Source organism: Chiloscyllium punctatum, chromosome 15 (assembly GCF_047496795.1).
Source record: "Chiloscyllium punctatum isolate Juve2018m chromosome 15, sChiPun1.3, whole genome shotgun sequence".
Lineage (NCBI taxonomy): Eukaryota > Metazoa > Chordata > Chondrichthyes > Orectolobiformes > Hemiscylliidae > Chiloscyllium > Chiloscyllium punctatum.
The window spans coordinates 15,213,975-15,230,065 of NC_092753.1; the positions used below are offsets into that span (position 1 = coordinate 15,213,975).

The following is a 16,091-nucleotide window of genomic DNA, read 5'->3' on the forward strand; positions in this document are numbered from 1 at the left end:
TGGCAGATATGGATAGTTTGTAAACTTTGCTGATGGTGACACTAGCATTTCTGGTACTGGTGCTTATGAGGCAGGGAGGGGATGATTGGTGGTTGCACATTAGTAGGTCAAAGCTGCCAATGTTGTGGTGGTGGGTGACAGGCTGGTGGAGTGAGACTGGTGGTTACATACTGATAGATATGAGGCTGGCAAAGGTGATGTTGATGGTGCTGACATTGGAAATTTGGTACGACACAGATTAGTTGTTGTAATGCAGACACATACAATACTGGAGAGTATGGGACTGGCAGATGAAAGCATGGCATCTGCAACTCTGGCAGTTGCAGTGCTGACAGAGGTGAGACAAACTGACACAAGTCCTGATGGAATTTCAATTGGCTTCTGATAAAGGGACCTTAGCATCTGAACCATGAGTAGCCCGAAGAGGAAGTTAGAATAACAGGCTAAATTGGTGGATGCATAAGTCTGTGGTCAAGTTGGGGAGCAGCTGTTGCTGAAAGTAGTCAGTGTTCAATGGCTCAGTGAAGGCTTGAGTGGTTAGTTCTCATTGAAAATATAATGCCTGCGTCAGTTATCATCTTTTAAGTATCACAGACATTCTCATTTGTAATCACATAATTTGGTTCAGTTCCCATCTGTGCTGCAGCATTAGGATCCGTTCCCATGTGTAAATGCTGAATTTGGATCAGTTCCTGTTTGTATCCATAGCTTAAGGTTCAGTTCCTAGTGGTGACCAGAGCATCAGATTCAATTCCCATCTAACTACAGCTTCTGGCTCAGTTCTCATTCCTAATTATAACCTTGGGTTCAGTGCCCTGTGCAACTACAGCATTTGATTCAATACCACACTGACTACAGCTTCACGTTCCCTTCTCTGTGACTGCAGCATCGGGGTGCAGTTGGTGCCTGTGATTGCAGCCTATGCTTTGTTGGGGTACTACACAGTGTGCCTCTGTTTAAGGATGATGTTTTGCTTCGACCAGTGGTCATTGTGTTCCTGTAAGATTACTCCAAACTGGAAGATTTTTTTTGTGGCTCGACTGCTGTGAGGTTCAAGCAGGAAAAAAAGCTTAAACGTTGGATTGCTGGTGATCTCACTTTAAGTGCATCTCTGTGAGGTGGAGGTAAGAGGGTTTTGTCGAGAATCAGGTGGGTACCTAGGGTAGTTAGGATGGATGTGAATTGCAGGAGGGAGGATTTGAAGTGGAGGTGGTGTGAAATGAGGTGGAGGAGGCAATGAGCATGAGATGTACGAGGTGGAAGGGTTGGAATGTGAGGAGTGGTGTGATAGATGGGATGGGGAGTGGCATATGACATGGAGGAGGCAGGAGAGTGTGAGGTGGAGGATGGAGGAATGTGAGGTGAATATCATGGAAGAGGGGGAGGAGGCACATTGTTGAACAAAGTATGTGTAGAGGAAGATGAAGGAGAAATAAATTGACGACATTAAATACATGTATGCATTCAATCACAACATTATTTGTTTGCTAATGATTCTTCAAGGTTAACCTTTGGTTTGAGTAAAGGAGGATGTTGTGATAGGATGTGCAGTCATGATTAAGGGTACACATCTTAATCTGCTGTCAATCATTACCACTTCAGGGTGATATGATATAGATATAGTCTAGTTATAAGTCATAGGTACCAAATGTACATGTCAAATGTAGTTTTCCAGATAACATTTCTTTATATGTATGTAGTCTTAACTTAAAATTAGAACCCATCTTATTATGTCAGCAATCCCAGTGTCTGATTGGTACATTAACATTGAAGAAGAACAAAACAACAGTGTGATAATGATCAAATGTTCCATTTTATTGCCATTGGCTAAGGGTTAAATATGGCCAGAACACTGGAAATCTGTCCTGCATTTTGGAATAATAGTAATATGGAAACTTTTATAACAACTTGAGTGGGCAGCGATCTACTTTTACACAAAGGTTTTTTGACATTTTTTAGATTATTGTCTTGAATTGTCTTGAGGCTGTAGAACAGCAGTTATTTATTCATTGTTGTGTTCTTTGTTTCAGGAGGCCGAGGAGCTGATGGCTGTCCAATTATAACTTTTCCTGAATATTCAAATTTCACTGATATCCCTGAGGAGGAATTCCAAACTGTTATAAAATATTTAACTAGTATTCCCAGGTAAGACTAAACTAGTATCATTGAACAAATGTGGATGTAGCAATGAGCTTAATCTAGTTAGTGTGGGGGAATCTCTCCAGGTAGTTTCTGAAAAATATTTATTTCCCACACCCTTCAGCTCAAAGCTTGCATCATAACTTGCTGGAAATGCAAGTTGAAAATTCTGCAGCATGAACAATAGGTGTTTGTAACCTCTCTGAACAATGGGACCAATTTTCCCTGATGAATGAACCAATTCAATTGACAGAGGAAAGTAGGATCAATAAGAGTCAAATCAGGAATGGAAAAAAGGAGTAACAGAAAAGAGAAGTTAGTGATGATGTAAGAATTGAAAATTAGGAATTTCTTAAATCTCCAGCTGCAATTTACCACCTGGGGGAATGGATTTAATGCTATTAAAAAGAAGAAACTACTCTATATATATTTGAAGTGAAGGAGGTGGAGGAGGGAATGGACATGAGGTGTATGAGGTAGATGGGGTGGAACATGAGGTGGGCGGTCTGATAGATGAGGTGGAGACAGAGTAAATATTTCACGTCATTTGATCCTTCATTAATACTGGAAATGCTGAGAGAGTTAACAATTTTTAAGCAAGGAAGGGAGAAGAGGGAGATGAACTTGATTGTGTATTTTGAAGAAGTAATGAGGAGGATTATGAAGACCAAGCAGTGAACGTGATCTATGTGGACTTCAATGAGGCGTTTGACAAGGTTCCTCATGGTAGGCTGGTTAGCAAGGTTACATCACATGGAATGCAGGGAGAACTAGCCATTTGGATACAGAACTGGCTCAAAGGTAGAAGACAGAGGGTGGTGGTGGATGGTTGCTTTTTGAACTGGAGGCCTGTGACCAGTGGTGTGCCACATGACCCGGTGCTGGGTCCGCTACTTTTTGTAATTTATATAAGTGATTTGGATGTGAACATAAGAGGTTGTAGTTAGTAAGTTTGCAGATGACACCAAATTTGGAGGTATACTGGACAGTGAAGAAGAATATCTGAGTACAACAGGACCTTGATCAGATGGGCCAATGGGCCAAGGAGTGGCAGATGGAGTTTAATTTAAATAAATATGAGATGCTACATTTTAGAAAGATAAATCAGGGCAGGACTTATAAACTTAAATGGACTAATGGTATGTCCTGGGGAGTGTTGCTGAACCTTGGAGTGCATGTTTATAGTTCCTTCAAAATGGAGTTGCAGGTAAAAAAGGTGGTGAAGAAGGTATTTGGTACACTTGCTTTTATTTGTCAGAGCATTGAGTATAGGAGTTGGGAGGCCATGCTGTGGCTGTACAGGACACTGGTTCAGCCCGCATTTGGAATACTGTGTGCAATTCTGGTTGCCCTGCTATAGGAAGGATTTAGACTTTGTGGGCCTGGAGTCACATGTAGGCCAGACCAGGTAAATGTGATAGATTTCCTTCCATAAAGGACATTAGTGAAACCGTGGTTTTCATTGTCATCATTAGATTCTTAATTCCAAATTTTTTTATTGAACTCACATTTAACCATCTTCCATGGTTTAGGTAAATGGGCAAAGAGTTGGCAAATGGACTATAATGTGCACATATGTGAAATTATTTATTTTGGAAGGGTGAACAAAAGACCAGAACGTTATTTAAATGGTGTAAAGCTGCAAGACACCAGACTTGAGTATTTGTGCATGTGATATGGAAAGTTAGCACACAGGTTGGCCCTTATTTCAAGGAAGATAGTAAATACGAACCAGGAAGTCATACTACAACTGTACAAGGTGCTAGTGTGACCACATTTGGACTACTGTGACCTATTTTGGTCTCCTTTATTTAAGGAATGATATTATATCATTGGAGGCTGTTAACTAGGACGATCACTGGTATTGAGTAAAGACTAAACAGGTTGGAGCTCTACTTTTTGAAGTTTAGAAGAACCATGGGCGAGTCTAGGACTAGAGAGTATAAGTATGGAATTAAGGGGCACCAATTAAATAATGAAATGAGGAGGAATTTCTTCTCTCAGAAGTGAGAGTCTTTGGAACTCCTTGCCTCAGAACTCTATGGAGGGCAGAATCCTTGCATACATTTAAGGCTGGGATAGATTCTTGATCAGTCAGGGAATCAAGGGTTATGGGGAAAATTCATGAAAGTGGACATGAATGACATCAATGGCGGACCAACCTCGAGGGGCTGAACAGCCAACTTGTGTTCCCATTTCATTATGGTTGAATGGCAAACCAGCACTCTCAAATTGTTTTAATAGATATCGCTATGATTACAGAGCTACAATTAATTATTAAAGCCTTCCAGTGCACACAAAAGCCCATGTGTCCCTAATTCAAAAAATCAAACGAAAATAAATTATATTTAATAAAGCACAAGTCAACGTCATGGATTTGCTGGCTGTTTTATTTAAACTTTATGTGAAGAGGGAACTTTTTTTCTCTACTCAGTTGTTCAAGGATAAGACCATGCTATGAGGCAAAGCTTAAGTTAAAGTAAGGGGATTTTATTATAAGCAATTCTGCAGTGAGTGCCTCATGCCTACAGCTGCTGTAAACTAGTTTTGCACCCATTGAATACAGAAGCAGAATTTTGCAACAAAATAATCCAATGGGGGAATGATACCTCAGGTTTGTATTTTGAATCAGTGTTTATGGAATTAACATTATAAATATTTGCTTACTCGTTATGTACTGGGCTATCTCCTTTACATTCTGACTATAATTGGCTTGCAGCCACCTGCTGGCATAGTACAATTGGCTCTGTCTTACAAGGCCTGGGGTTTATAGTTTCCTTTGGTTCGTTGTATAACAACCATGATTGAATGATGCAGATAAGGGGAAACTGTTTCTAACTGATCAATGCCCCACATCCTATACCACCTCCATTTACAGTTATTGTGATGTGAACGATGAGGATATCCCTTCTTCTCACGTGAAATGCAACTGTTTCATTTTCTGAAGGAGTCAACCAACCTTATGTGAGGCATTTCTTGTGTTTCTCTGAAAACCATAATTTCCAGTTTCTTATAAACTTGTGGCTTTATCAACAGCTATAAATTTGTGATCATCTCCAATGGGTGATGTAAACTAGAATATGCTCTGCTCCTGTGGCTTTGGTCACTGTTGAATTTGGCAGCAATTAGTTCCTCACTAATGTTTGAAGTAATAGATTTGAAGCTAGAAATCATTCTTTCCTGAAATTTCTTACTTCAGCTTTCAAGATGGTGACATTGGATTTATTCTGCTTGTGGATAGGAGGCAAGACAAATGGTCCTCCGTGAAAGCATCGCTGCTGCGAATCACGGTGAGTTTCATTGCAGTCCGGACTTCAGTAGCCTTTAAGTCATACCTTTAGGACAGCTGCTGAATAATAAACATGAATAGAAAGCACAGTCACCTGTGACACAACAGCTATGTGGGACGGAGTCTGTGTGCTTGCTCATCCTTAGACAAGTACACTTTTGTGCTAAGGTGATCCAATGGTATGCATTGAGCTGACTTCAAGAGTCAGACCTTTCATGAGGAATATGAAGGTGATGCTGTTTTATTGCTCTCACTTTCTCAAATAAAGCATGTATCTGAAACTGAAAACAGTAACACAAATTCTCCCTGTCAGTAGGGCAGAACCATTTGTAAAGTAGTTACAATGACCTGATTCCTTTCCTTTTAATCTTATTGCATGCTGAACTCAAATATATGCTTTATTTGAAAAAGTGAGAGCTCTTTAGAGGGTCAGTGTGGACTTGGTGGGCCTAATGATCAGCTCCCACACTGTAGGGATTTTATGATTCTAAATAAAACTGAAACAGTATGTCAGCACCAGGTATTTTACCTGTTGACAACTGTTGCTATCTGTAATTCTGTCTCCATTTTCTGAATGAGCTTTTGGGGAATTATTTTGTTCACTGGAAGTGTTTTGAATCATTGGAACTCTCTCCTGCAAATGGCTGTGGATTCTTCAAAATTTAATATATTTAAAGCTGAGATGGATTTTGGTCTTGCAGGGAACTGGAGTTGGCAAGCCAAATACATGTAATCATTTGTATTAAATGGCATAGCAGGCTTGACAGACTGGCTTATTACTGCTCTTGTTTCTAATTGCTTGTGATTTCTGTTTCCCTGTAGGGATCATTCCCAGGAAATCTTCAATTGGTTCTTGTTCTTCGACCTTCAGGAATCTTTCAAAGAGCCATCTCTGACATTGTCTTGAGATTTAATCGAGATGACTTTAAGCTAAAAGTACCTGTAAGTTAGATTTCAAATAGATGTGATCTTTGGGAAGATGATTGCTTTTTTAGCCACTAAAAGATTGAACCAAAATATTACCAAAGGTTTCTGTGTAAACCAAATTTACAAAATGATGCCCAGTCAATCCTGCATAATGTTGTATAAGAGGAGTTAAAACTAAGCAGAGTCTTCAGGTAAAATAGGGTTAGAAGACATGACCAATTAAGTGTATGCAATTCAATGCCCAATTTAAAATCAGTGGAGCCAATATTAATCAGAAGGTGGGAATGGTGTTATGGATACTAGCAGTGAGTGCAGAACCTAGCCTCAGGATGTGGGAGTCCTGTTGATCCCATCTGATCAACTGATTGACTGACTGCTTGACCAGCAGATTGGAATAGTTGGTACCTGCAGGATGTTGAGGTTAGAATGATACCTAGTAGTCAGTAGGTTTAAGTTTAAGACTGGAGCTGGATGGCTTGCTGGACTGGTGCCAGGCACCCCTGCTGCTTCTGGAAAAGGAAGTGCTAAAAGGAACTGGTGTGACACCTTAGCTATTATATAAGTAATATACAATTATATAGAGAACAGAATGCACCTTGGCCTCAATATCTGCTCTGCAGAACAAACAATTCCCTCCCATTCTGAAACTGAATGTCATCGCAATTCAAAATTTTTTTCTGTCAAAACAGTTGGGTTTCAAAATAAAACAATCATGGTAAGTTGGCATCACTGGCAAAGCCAGCATTTTACTCCCATTCTTAATTGACTGTGTCAAGGTGTTGTTGAGTTGCTTTCTTGATCTTATGCAGTCCATTTGATGTAAGTGCCCCATGTTGCTATTAGGAAGGAAGTTTGACAATTTGACAGTGTAGGAGTAATGACTTACTGCAAGTCAGGACAGTATGTGACTTGGATGAGAACTAGCAATTGATTACATTTTCAAGCATCTGATGCCCTCTCTGTTTAAATGGTAAAGGTTGGGGTTTGGAAGGTACTGTCAAGGGAGGTTTGGTAAGCTGCTCACTGCCCTTTGTTACGTGGTATTGTATGTCAATGGCGGAGGAAGTGACTGTTTGAAATGTTGGGAGGGATATCAATCATATCCTGGATGATGATGAGCTTCTTGACTGTTTGTGGAACTGAACTTACCTAAAAAAAATTCCTTCACACTCTTGACTTGTGCCTTTTTAGATAGCAAACAGATTTTGGGGAGCCAGGTGGTGAGTTGCTTACTGCAGAATCTCCAGCCTTTGATCTGTAGCTGCAATATTTACAGGAATGAAAAATGTTTAGTGAAATTCCAATTTTTCAAAATCACTTTTTTCCCTACCCTTGCTAAGCTGTATGGAGCTGTCACTCAGTTCTTGTATGCTAAATCTACTGCCAATCTGACGAACTGTCCATGATTAGGAGCAGCAGAAACAATGCATTTCAAAGGGTGATTGGCACCATGAGGCATATGAGGCTTCATGGTCCATGAGGCTGGACACTAAATGGTATCAGACACAAAAAGATGACATAAACTTTACTGAGTCAGCAAGCTAATAAACTAAGCAGATAAAGCTTCTTAAATTAGCCTGAGCAGATGTCAGTAAATGTCACCAAATACCCAAATTAATTCTTGTCTGAAAATTACTTTGAAATAACTAGAGAAAAGGGAGAATTACATTATTAGTAATAATCTCCAAAAGATGTGCGTTACTAACTAATAATAAACTCATGCATTGGAGTGGATTTAATGGCTTATTGCCATGCAATTTTGGAATGTTAATCTGGCAGTCAGGAGGGAAGTGTGAAAGGAGCCAGTCAACTGGCTGCACAATATATGGCCAAACCTTTCCTTATAGTTGATTTGTGATTTTAACCAGGTTGTATAGAAAATATGCCAATTATGTTATGGAGGAAGTCCAGTTGAAAAGCACCTTGATCTAATCACTTGTCACACCTTACTGAAGCCATTTTAAGAACATCTCCTGGACACAGGAGGCCTGTTAGTTTACCAAGAAATAGTTAGAGATATGAGCAGGCCAAGAGTGAGGTCTTTTTTGTTCTTCCATACAAGAATGACTTACTCTGTTTTTGTTCAGCAGAATCCTTCTTGAATCAGGACATCAATAATAATCTTAATATTGTATAGCACTGATGTTTCATAATCTGAATCTTTACTTGTTTTTTTCACAATTTATTCAAATAATGTTGATCTTGTTTGAAGAACCTGTTCCAAATGTTTGTTTTCAAAAGGATCTTGTACCATGACAGTACAGTTTGAATTTTCTGTGATGATAGATCCCTGATAATATTTTTTGCATACTCAATATTAATATTGTTTTGTGCTGGCAACAGTGCCTGCATTAAAATTGTCAGGTGTGTTCAGAAGAAGCAGTAATAATGTGCTGTTGGTAAGCTCAAATACGTATAAATAGGCTTCATGGTTTATAATGGCAGACCTCAATTTCAAGGGTCTAGATATCTTTCAAAGCTTTTTTACTCCAGCTGTCCCACATTTGGGCAAGTTGGAGAAACTAGGTAGCAAAGACAGTATCAAAGAATGACTGGGAGGTTGAGAGCAGAGAATGGCATTAATGATTATAGGATAGAAGGTGGATTGGTAAGCTGCATGTGTTTGTGCAGGGAGGAGATTATTACAATGTGATTACGTGGAATGTGAAAAGTTTGGCTGAAATCTACTTCAGTCTATAAAATAGGATTTTGTTTAAATGAAATATTTTATAAACAGAATTTCATATCCAGAAGATTTAATGTATGTATTTTTTAATCACTGCCTTCTGCTGGAGTGGACTTCTAGCAGACTAAGCTGTAAAACAATGATGGGTTGATTTAAACCTGAGGTTGATGAACATAACATGGGCACAAGAGTAGGCCATTCAACTCCTTAAGCCTGTTCCACCATTCAATGAGATCATAACTGATCACTGGCCAAACTCCATATACCTGCCTTTGTCCCATATCTATTAGTATATAATGTGATTGTTTGGCCATTGTTATAAATACTACCGTGTCACCTATTTCATTAAGATTGACTGTTTATTCATTGTTTCAATACTGCAACTGTTTTGTCTGTTTCTATAAAGCGGAAAATGATCACTAATCTAAGTAAGTTGTAATACTGCATGTTTGGTAACAATTAAAATGCATAACAATTCTGTCCAATGTATGAAATAAGTTTTGAAAGGGAACAGCGAGAGTGAATTGCCACTGTATACACTATTGGTTTAGCATTTCACTGTAAGCAGAATTTGTAAAGTTATCCATATTGACAAATCCCTGGCAATTACATCAGTCAAAAAGGCAGGTGGGCGCCACCTGGTGGCTTTTGGGTTGATAATGTGATGCCTGATGACATCACATTGTCAACCCTAGTTCTGATGAAGAGTCATCTAGACTCTATGTTAGAACATAGAACAGTACAGCACAGTATAGTCCCTTCGGCCCCCGATGTTGTGCTTGCCTTTTCTCCTACTCTAACATCAGACTAACCTACACATCCTTTGTTGTACCATCTTCCATGTGCCTGTCCAAGAGTTGCTTAAATGTCCCTAATGTATCTGACTGTACTATCACTGCCTGCAGTGCATTCCACACACCCACCACACTCTGTGTAAAGCACCTACCTTTGACATCTCCCCTAAACCTTCCTCGAATTACCTTAAAATTATGCCCCCTCGTGATAGACATTTCTGCCATGGGAAAGCTTGCTCTCTGTCCATGGATGATGTTTGACCCACTGTGATCTCCAGCATCTGGCCTAGATGTGGTACCCACCTGGTGCTGCTTTGATTCAATTTCCATCTGACTGCTGATTACCCATATTCCTTTCTTGGGTCTCCTCATATTTGGCATTATAAATGGTTCCATGTTCTCAAGTGCAGATTTCCTTGCTTTCAAAATCTGTCATCACTCCTTCCTTAAAAAAGACCTGCCCTTAGCTCCCTGTAAACTACTGTCCCATCTTCTACTCCTGTTTCATCTCTAAGTCCTTGAACATTCTGTTGCCTTCAAGATCTGTGCCACCCGCTGGCACAGCATCCCCATTTGAATCATTCCAATCCAGTTAACCTGTTCCACAGAACCGAATATGCCCTTGTCAGATTTATAAACTGCCTTTCTGAGACGGTGACTTTGTTTTCTTGGCCATTGTTTCCTTCTACTGAAAACCTCATCACAACTTCCTCACATCTAGGCACAGCTATTCCAATTTGTTCATGGTTATGACCAGTCCATCCTCCATAATTTGTAAACCTTAGTGCATATAAACTTCTGCTTAATTCCACTCAACTATCAACCTATTCTTGCTGACCTCTTTAACCTTTGTTAAGCCCTGATCTCCCATTATCTTCAATTTAAAATTTTTATCCAAGTATTGAAATGTCCAAAGGATATCTTGTTGTTCAGTGGTAGTCTCCCTATCTCTAGTCTGGAAGACCAGAGTTTGAATCTCAAGCCAAGACTTGGTGGCCATGGAAGGAGTATTCATGATGTGATTCACCCATCTGTTAGTCAGAAAATTCATCTATCACCTCCCCACTATTTCACAAAAGAAAACTGAATTGTCTGTAGACTCAGCTTTGAAAATTATTTCCCAGAGTGAATGGATTTAATAGTTCCCATCTGAATGACAGAATCTGTATGTTACAGACCTGTTTCTGTTGTCTAAGTAGGTCTTGATCATCTCTGCAGCACAGGTCAGCAAGAAGCTTTAAATAACTGTTGCCTTGAGGAAAAGACCCTCCATCATTCCAGCAGAGTAGAACATAGAACATAGAACATAGAAAAGTACAGCACAGAACAGGCCCTTTGGCCCACGATGTTGTGCTGAGATTTAATCCTAACGTAAAATATAGTAACTTAACCGACGCACCCCTCACCGCACTGCTATCCATGTGCATGTCCAGCAGTCACTTAAATGTCCCCAATGACACTGCTTCCAACACCACAGCTGGCAACGCATTCTATGCATTCACAATCTCTGCGTAAAGAACCTACCTCTGACGTCTCCTTTGTACTTTCCTCTTAATATCTTCAAACTATGACTTCTCGTACCAATCAATCCTGCCCTAGGGAAAAGCCTCTGGCTATTGACTTTATCTGTTCCTCTCATTATTTTGTATACCTCGATCAGGTCTCCTCTCTTCCTCCTTCTCTCCAGTGAGAAAGGTCCGAGCTTATTCAATCTTTCTTCATGAGGCAAGCCCTCCAGTCCAGGCAGCATCCTGGTAAACCTTCTTTGCACCCTCTCCAAAGCCTCTATCTTTCCTGTAGTAGGGCGACCAGAACTGGACAAAGTTGTGGGTAGTAAACTTCGGGATTGTAGTGATAATGAACTCAAGGGAGAGAGTGCAAAAAAGGTTTTCAAGAATAGTTCCATGATTGAGAAACTTCAATAATGAAGATAGATTTAAAAGTTTGGGATAGTCTCCTTGAAATGGCAAAGGTGAAGAGGGAATTTGATAGAAATTTTCTCAATCATAAGAAACTTGACAGTTGATGGGGAGAAATTATCACTCACACAACAGAATTGAGAATGAGACGACACAGACCTAAAGTAATTTACAAAGGAAACAAATATATTGTGAGGCGGGGGGGGGGGGCGGGGGGGGGGGGGGGGTGGAGCGGGGGGAGAAGGAAGTTTTCACTCAGTAATTAGTTAAGGGTCTGGAATGCAGTGCCTGGAAATGTGATAGAGGTAGGTTCAATCAAGGCATTCAAGAGGGCATTTGGTAATTATTTGAATAAAGACAAGAGAATGGCTCAAAGTCATAATGCTCCTTTAGTGAGATTGTGCAGACATAATGGGAAAATCAACTCAATGATCTCTTGGACAAAGGAGGCAGGACAGAAGAGATGAGGCCTAGGGAAGCCTATTGCTAGTCTGTCATGTTAAGCTGCAGAAAGTAAACCGAAACTGTTAAATGTTCATGTTTAATTTAGGCATGAAATATTGAATAATGTTCTTTTGATTGCCCTATTGCGAATGTTATTCCCCCAAAATGATAAATCTTTGACTATTTGGAAGCAAAGCATTCCTTTGCCATAAGCAGCAGCAGCAGAAGCTGTCAATTTCATGAGCAAATCTCATATTTCACTGTTTGCATAAGTTATGTAAGACCTCTACAATTTTCTACATTGTCTATTCAGTATTCCTATCATTTTCCTGAAATATGTTTTTACACTCTTGCTGCACAGTGCTTGTTGAGTGCTAGGTGATTGAGAGGCATATCCAAAGGAGATTTTGAAAGAGAAGTGAAAGTCATCACGGTTGCCATACTCCAGCATAAAGGTGCCTACAAGAAGGGTCAGAAGAAAAGTACATCAGGATCATGGTCTTGCAACAAAGCTCTATTTTACACCACTCCTGACAGCACACTGATACTGCTAAGTGATATTTGGGTTGATAATCAGCATGAGTGTAGACCTAGTAGTCTCAATTAATAATTGACCACTCCCAGAGTAATGGTGTTCTTAAGGTGATCTTACAAGGAATCTGTGGATTCCTATGGACAGCTGTGGCTGCCAATCCAGACCCAGAAGTGCCCCAAGAACAGACTCCTGATGTCTCTTTTACTGCAGACATCCCTTAGTTACAACATTTGCTACATGGACTGGTTTGTGTTACAGATAGAAGTAATAGAACTCCTCTATCAAGATTTTGATTATTTGCAAGAAAAGCATTTTCACATTTATGTCTGTCGGTTATTTATCTCTTCTAAACACTGGGCTCCAGTGAGTTGTAGCTGGTTTCTCTGCTTCCACTCCTTAAACCTCTGCTACACATGTTACTCTGAGAATTACCTTTTCTTTCTCTGACTACTTACATACCCATGTGATTGCATTTGAGTTCACCAATAAGTATGATTTCAGACGGGAGTTGATCAGCTTGGAACAGGAGATTTTGATTTTGAGCTGACTTTTACACTAGTAGCAATGTTTAGATGATAAGATATCTTCTTTGTCTACTGATGTTCTGATATTAACTTTGACAATAGAAAGAAGTGGGAAGTCGAGGAATCTTCTGCTATATTTGTATAGAGTAACAAATATGATCTGAAAGGCTTGCACTTCTGGGCTATTGTGTTCATATGCCAGCTAGGAACTCTTGCCTTTGTGGTGCATGACTTACAATTTAGGGCACATTGTTAACACGTGCTCATGGTAATTGCAGATTTGTACTCCGCTGCAAACCTAAAAATGACATGTATAACTGTAATATTATTGTGATCTTTCATTCATAATACCAATGAACATAAGCATGATGCAATTTAAACATAATTCTTTTTAAAAATGACATCATTTTCAAAACCAGATTTATCAATTGGTAAATTTCAGGGATAGCAGTAAACAAATTTTAGATTAGCCAATATACTTAATTTAATTTAGTCACTTGTTATTTCAGAAAACATCCAATGCTACTGTTTCATTTGTCTCATTAAGATTAACTATTTATTCATTGTTACAATGCTACAACTGTTTTGTCTGTATTCTGTAAAGTGGGAAATGATCACTAAGCTAAATAAGTTATAATACTGCATGTTTGGCATCAATTAAAGTGCGTACCAATTCTGTCCAATGTATGAAATAAGTTTACTATGGTCTAGCATATCACTGTAAGCAGAATTCGTAGTTCGCCATATTGACAAATTACTTTGGCAATTACATCTGTCAAAAAGGCAATTGGGCTCCACCTGGTGGCTTTTGGGTGAAAATGCATGCCATGCCTGATCACATCACATTATCAACCCTAGCTCTGTCGTCCAGTCATCTAGACGTGAAATGATAGCTTACTCTCTCCCCTTGGATGATGTTTGACCCACCGATCTCTAGCATTTGTGTTCAGTACAGGTTCCAGCATCTGCAGTAATTTCTTCCTACCTAAGTTTAGCCTAGATATGGTACTAACCTGGTGCTGCTATGATCCAATTTCCATCTGACTGCTGATTACCCTTATTCCTTTCCTGGGTCTTATCATGTCTAGCATTGTAAATGGTTTCATATCCTCAAGTGCAGATCTCCCCGCTTTCAAAATCTGTCATCACTCCTTCCTTAAAAACCTGTCCTTGGCTCCCTGTAAACCTTGATTCATTTTGATTAGGGAACTTTTTTTTTGTTGGATTCTCAGTATATTTATGAGGATCTTCTTTTGCAGATCATAATGCTGAATTCAGTAACAGAACTACATAGTCACATTGACAAAACACAACTAACCCAGGAACTTGGAGGTACCCTGGAATATTCCCATAGTCAGTGGTTGTATCATCGGACGGTAAGTGGCAAACAACTTTTACATGTACTCTCCGATCTCCTATCATATTACTTATGGGAAATTGGATAATACAATGGGCTACATTTTGTTGGAGTGGGGTGCTGTATGAAATAGCCCATTTATTAGTCTTGCTTGTGCACGTATAGGCTTTTGATCTTTTTGGAGGGCATAAGTTTGCATTCGTGTATGGTGATTATAGCTTGACCAAGAAATCTGGGAGCTTGGGTGAATGATGGAAGCAGTTTTTCTTCTTTAACCAGTGAGATTTATGCAGCATTGTAAAAGTAACATAGTTAATGAAGATGATGAATTAAAATGGGTGATGTCAGTTTGAAACCAGGTACAGAAAGACATCTGAGAGGTATGAGTGTTACAGGTTGTAGGGGGATTTGGAAAATACTGCAGAATTGGGCTGAGCAATGGCAAATGGAGTTCAGTGCAGCTAAATGTGAGGTGATGCCCTTTGGGAAGAATAACAGGAAGGCAGAGTACTGGGTCAATGGAAATACTCTTGGTAGTGTGGATGTGCAGAGGGATCTTGGAGTCCATGTGCATAGATCCCTGAAAGTTGCCACCCAGGTGGATAGTGCTGTTAAGAAGGCATAAGTGTGTTAGGTTTCATTCGTAGAGGGATTGAGTTCCGGAACCGCAATATCATGCTGCAACTATACAGAACGCTGGTGCAGCCACACTTGGAATATTGTGTACAGTTCTGGTCCCCATTTTTCGGGAAGGATGTGGAAGCATTGGAAAAGCTGTAGAGGAGATTTACCAGGATGTTGCCTGGTCTGGAGGGAAGGTCTTATGAGGAAAAGCTGAGAGACTTGAACCTGTTCTCATTGGCAAGAAGAAGGCTAAGAGGGGATTTGATAGAGACGTACAAGATGATCAGAGGATTAGATAGGATAGGCAGTGAAAGTTTTTTTTCCTAGGATGACGTCAGCGTATACAAGGGGGCATAACTACAAATTGAGGGATAATAGATTTAAGACCGATGTCAGAGGCAGGTTCTTTTATGCAGAGAACGGTAAGGGTGTGGAATGCACTACCTGCTAATGTAGTCAACTCCGCCACATTAGGGAGATTTAAACAATCCTTAGATAAGCATATGGATGATGATGGGATAGTGTAGGGGGACGAGCTGAGAATAGTTCACAGATCGGCGCAACATCGAGGGCTGAAGGGCCTGTTCTGTGCTGTATTGTTCTATGTAAAGAAAGATTGGATTAAGAGGAAAAGAGAAAGCAAAAATAAGATTGCCATTTTTTCAAGCCTATGGGTGGAATGTTGCAAATTAGCCAAACATTTGTAATTCATAAGGTATCGCTTTCTCATTGAAAGTTTCGCTAATTTGTCATGTGTCATCAACTTTTTTTTATGCAAGAACTGGCTCACTGTTCTGTATCAAGAGAAGGTTTATCAATGAGCCAAGTGTATATAATACAATTTAAGTTTGAA

General features: G+C 39.7%; 1 protein-coding gene across 6 annotated transcripts in view; it reads left to right on the top strand.

The window, feature by feature from the left end:
* Positions 1 to 16,091, top strand: part of mcf2la (mcf.2 cell line derived transforming sequence-like a) — a 221,492-nt gene that overhangs the window by 91,267 nt on the left and 114,134 nt on the right. For all 6 annotated transcript variants that reach the window (XR_011962520.1, XR_011962521.1, XM_072584719.1 and 3 more), the window contains exons 3-6: positions 2,031 to 2,145; positions 5,339 to 5,429; positions 6,251 to 6,370; positions 14,517 to 14,633. Coding sequence is in view for 4 of the 6 variants with exons in the window: in XM_072584719.1 (XP_072440820.1) it covers positions 2,031 to 2,145; positions 5,339 to 5,429; positions 6,251 to 6,370; positions 14,517 to 14,633 (443 nt within the window). In the remaining 2 variants the exon portion in view is untranslated. The remainder of the gene's footprint in view (positions 1 to 2,030; positions 2,146 to 5,338; positions 5,430 to 6,250; positions 6,371 to 14,516; positions 14,634 to 16,091) is intronic.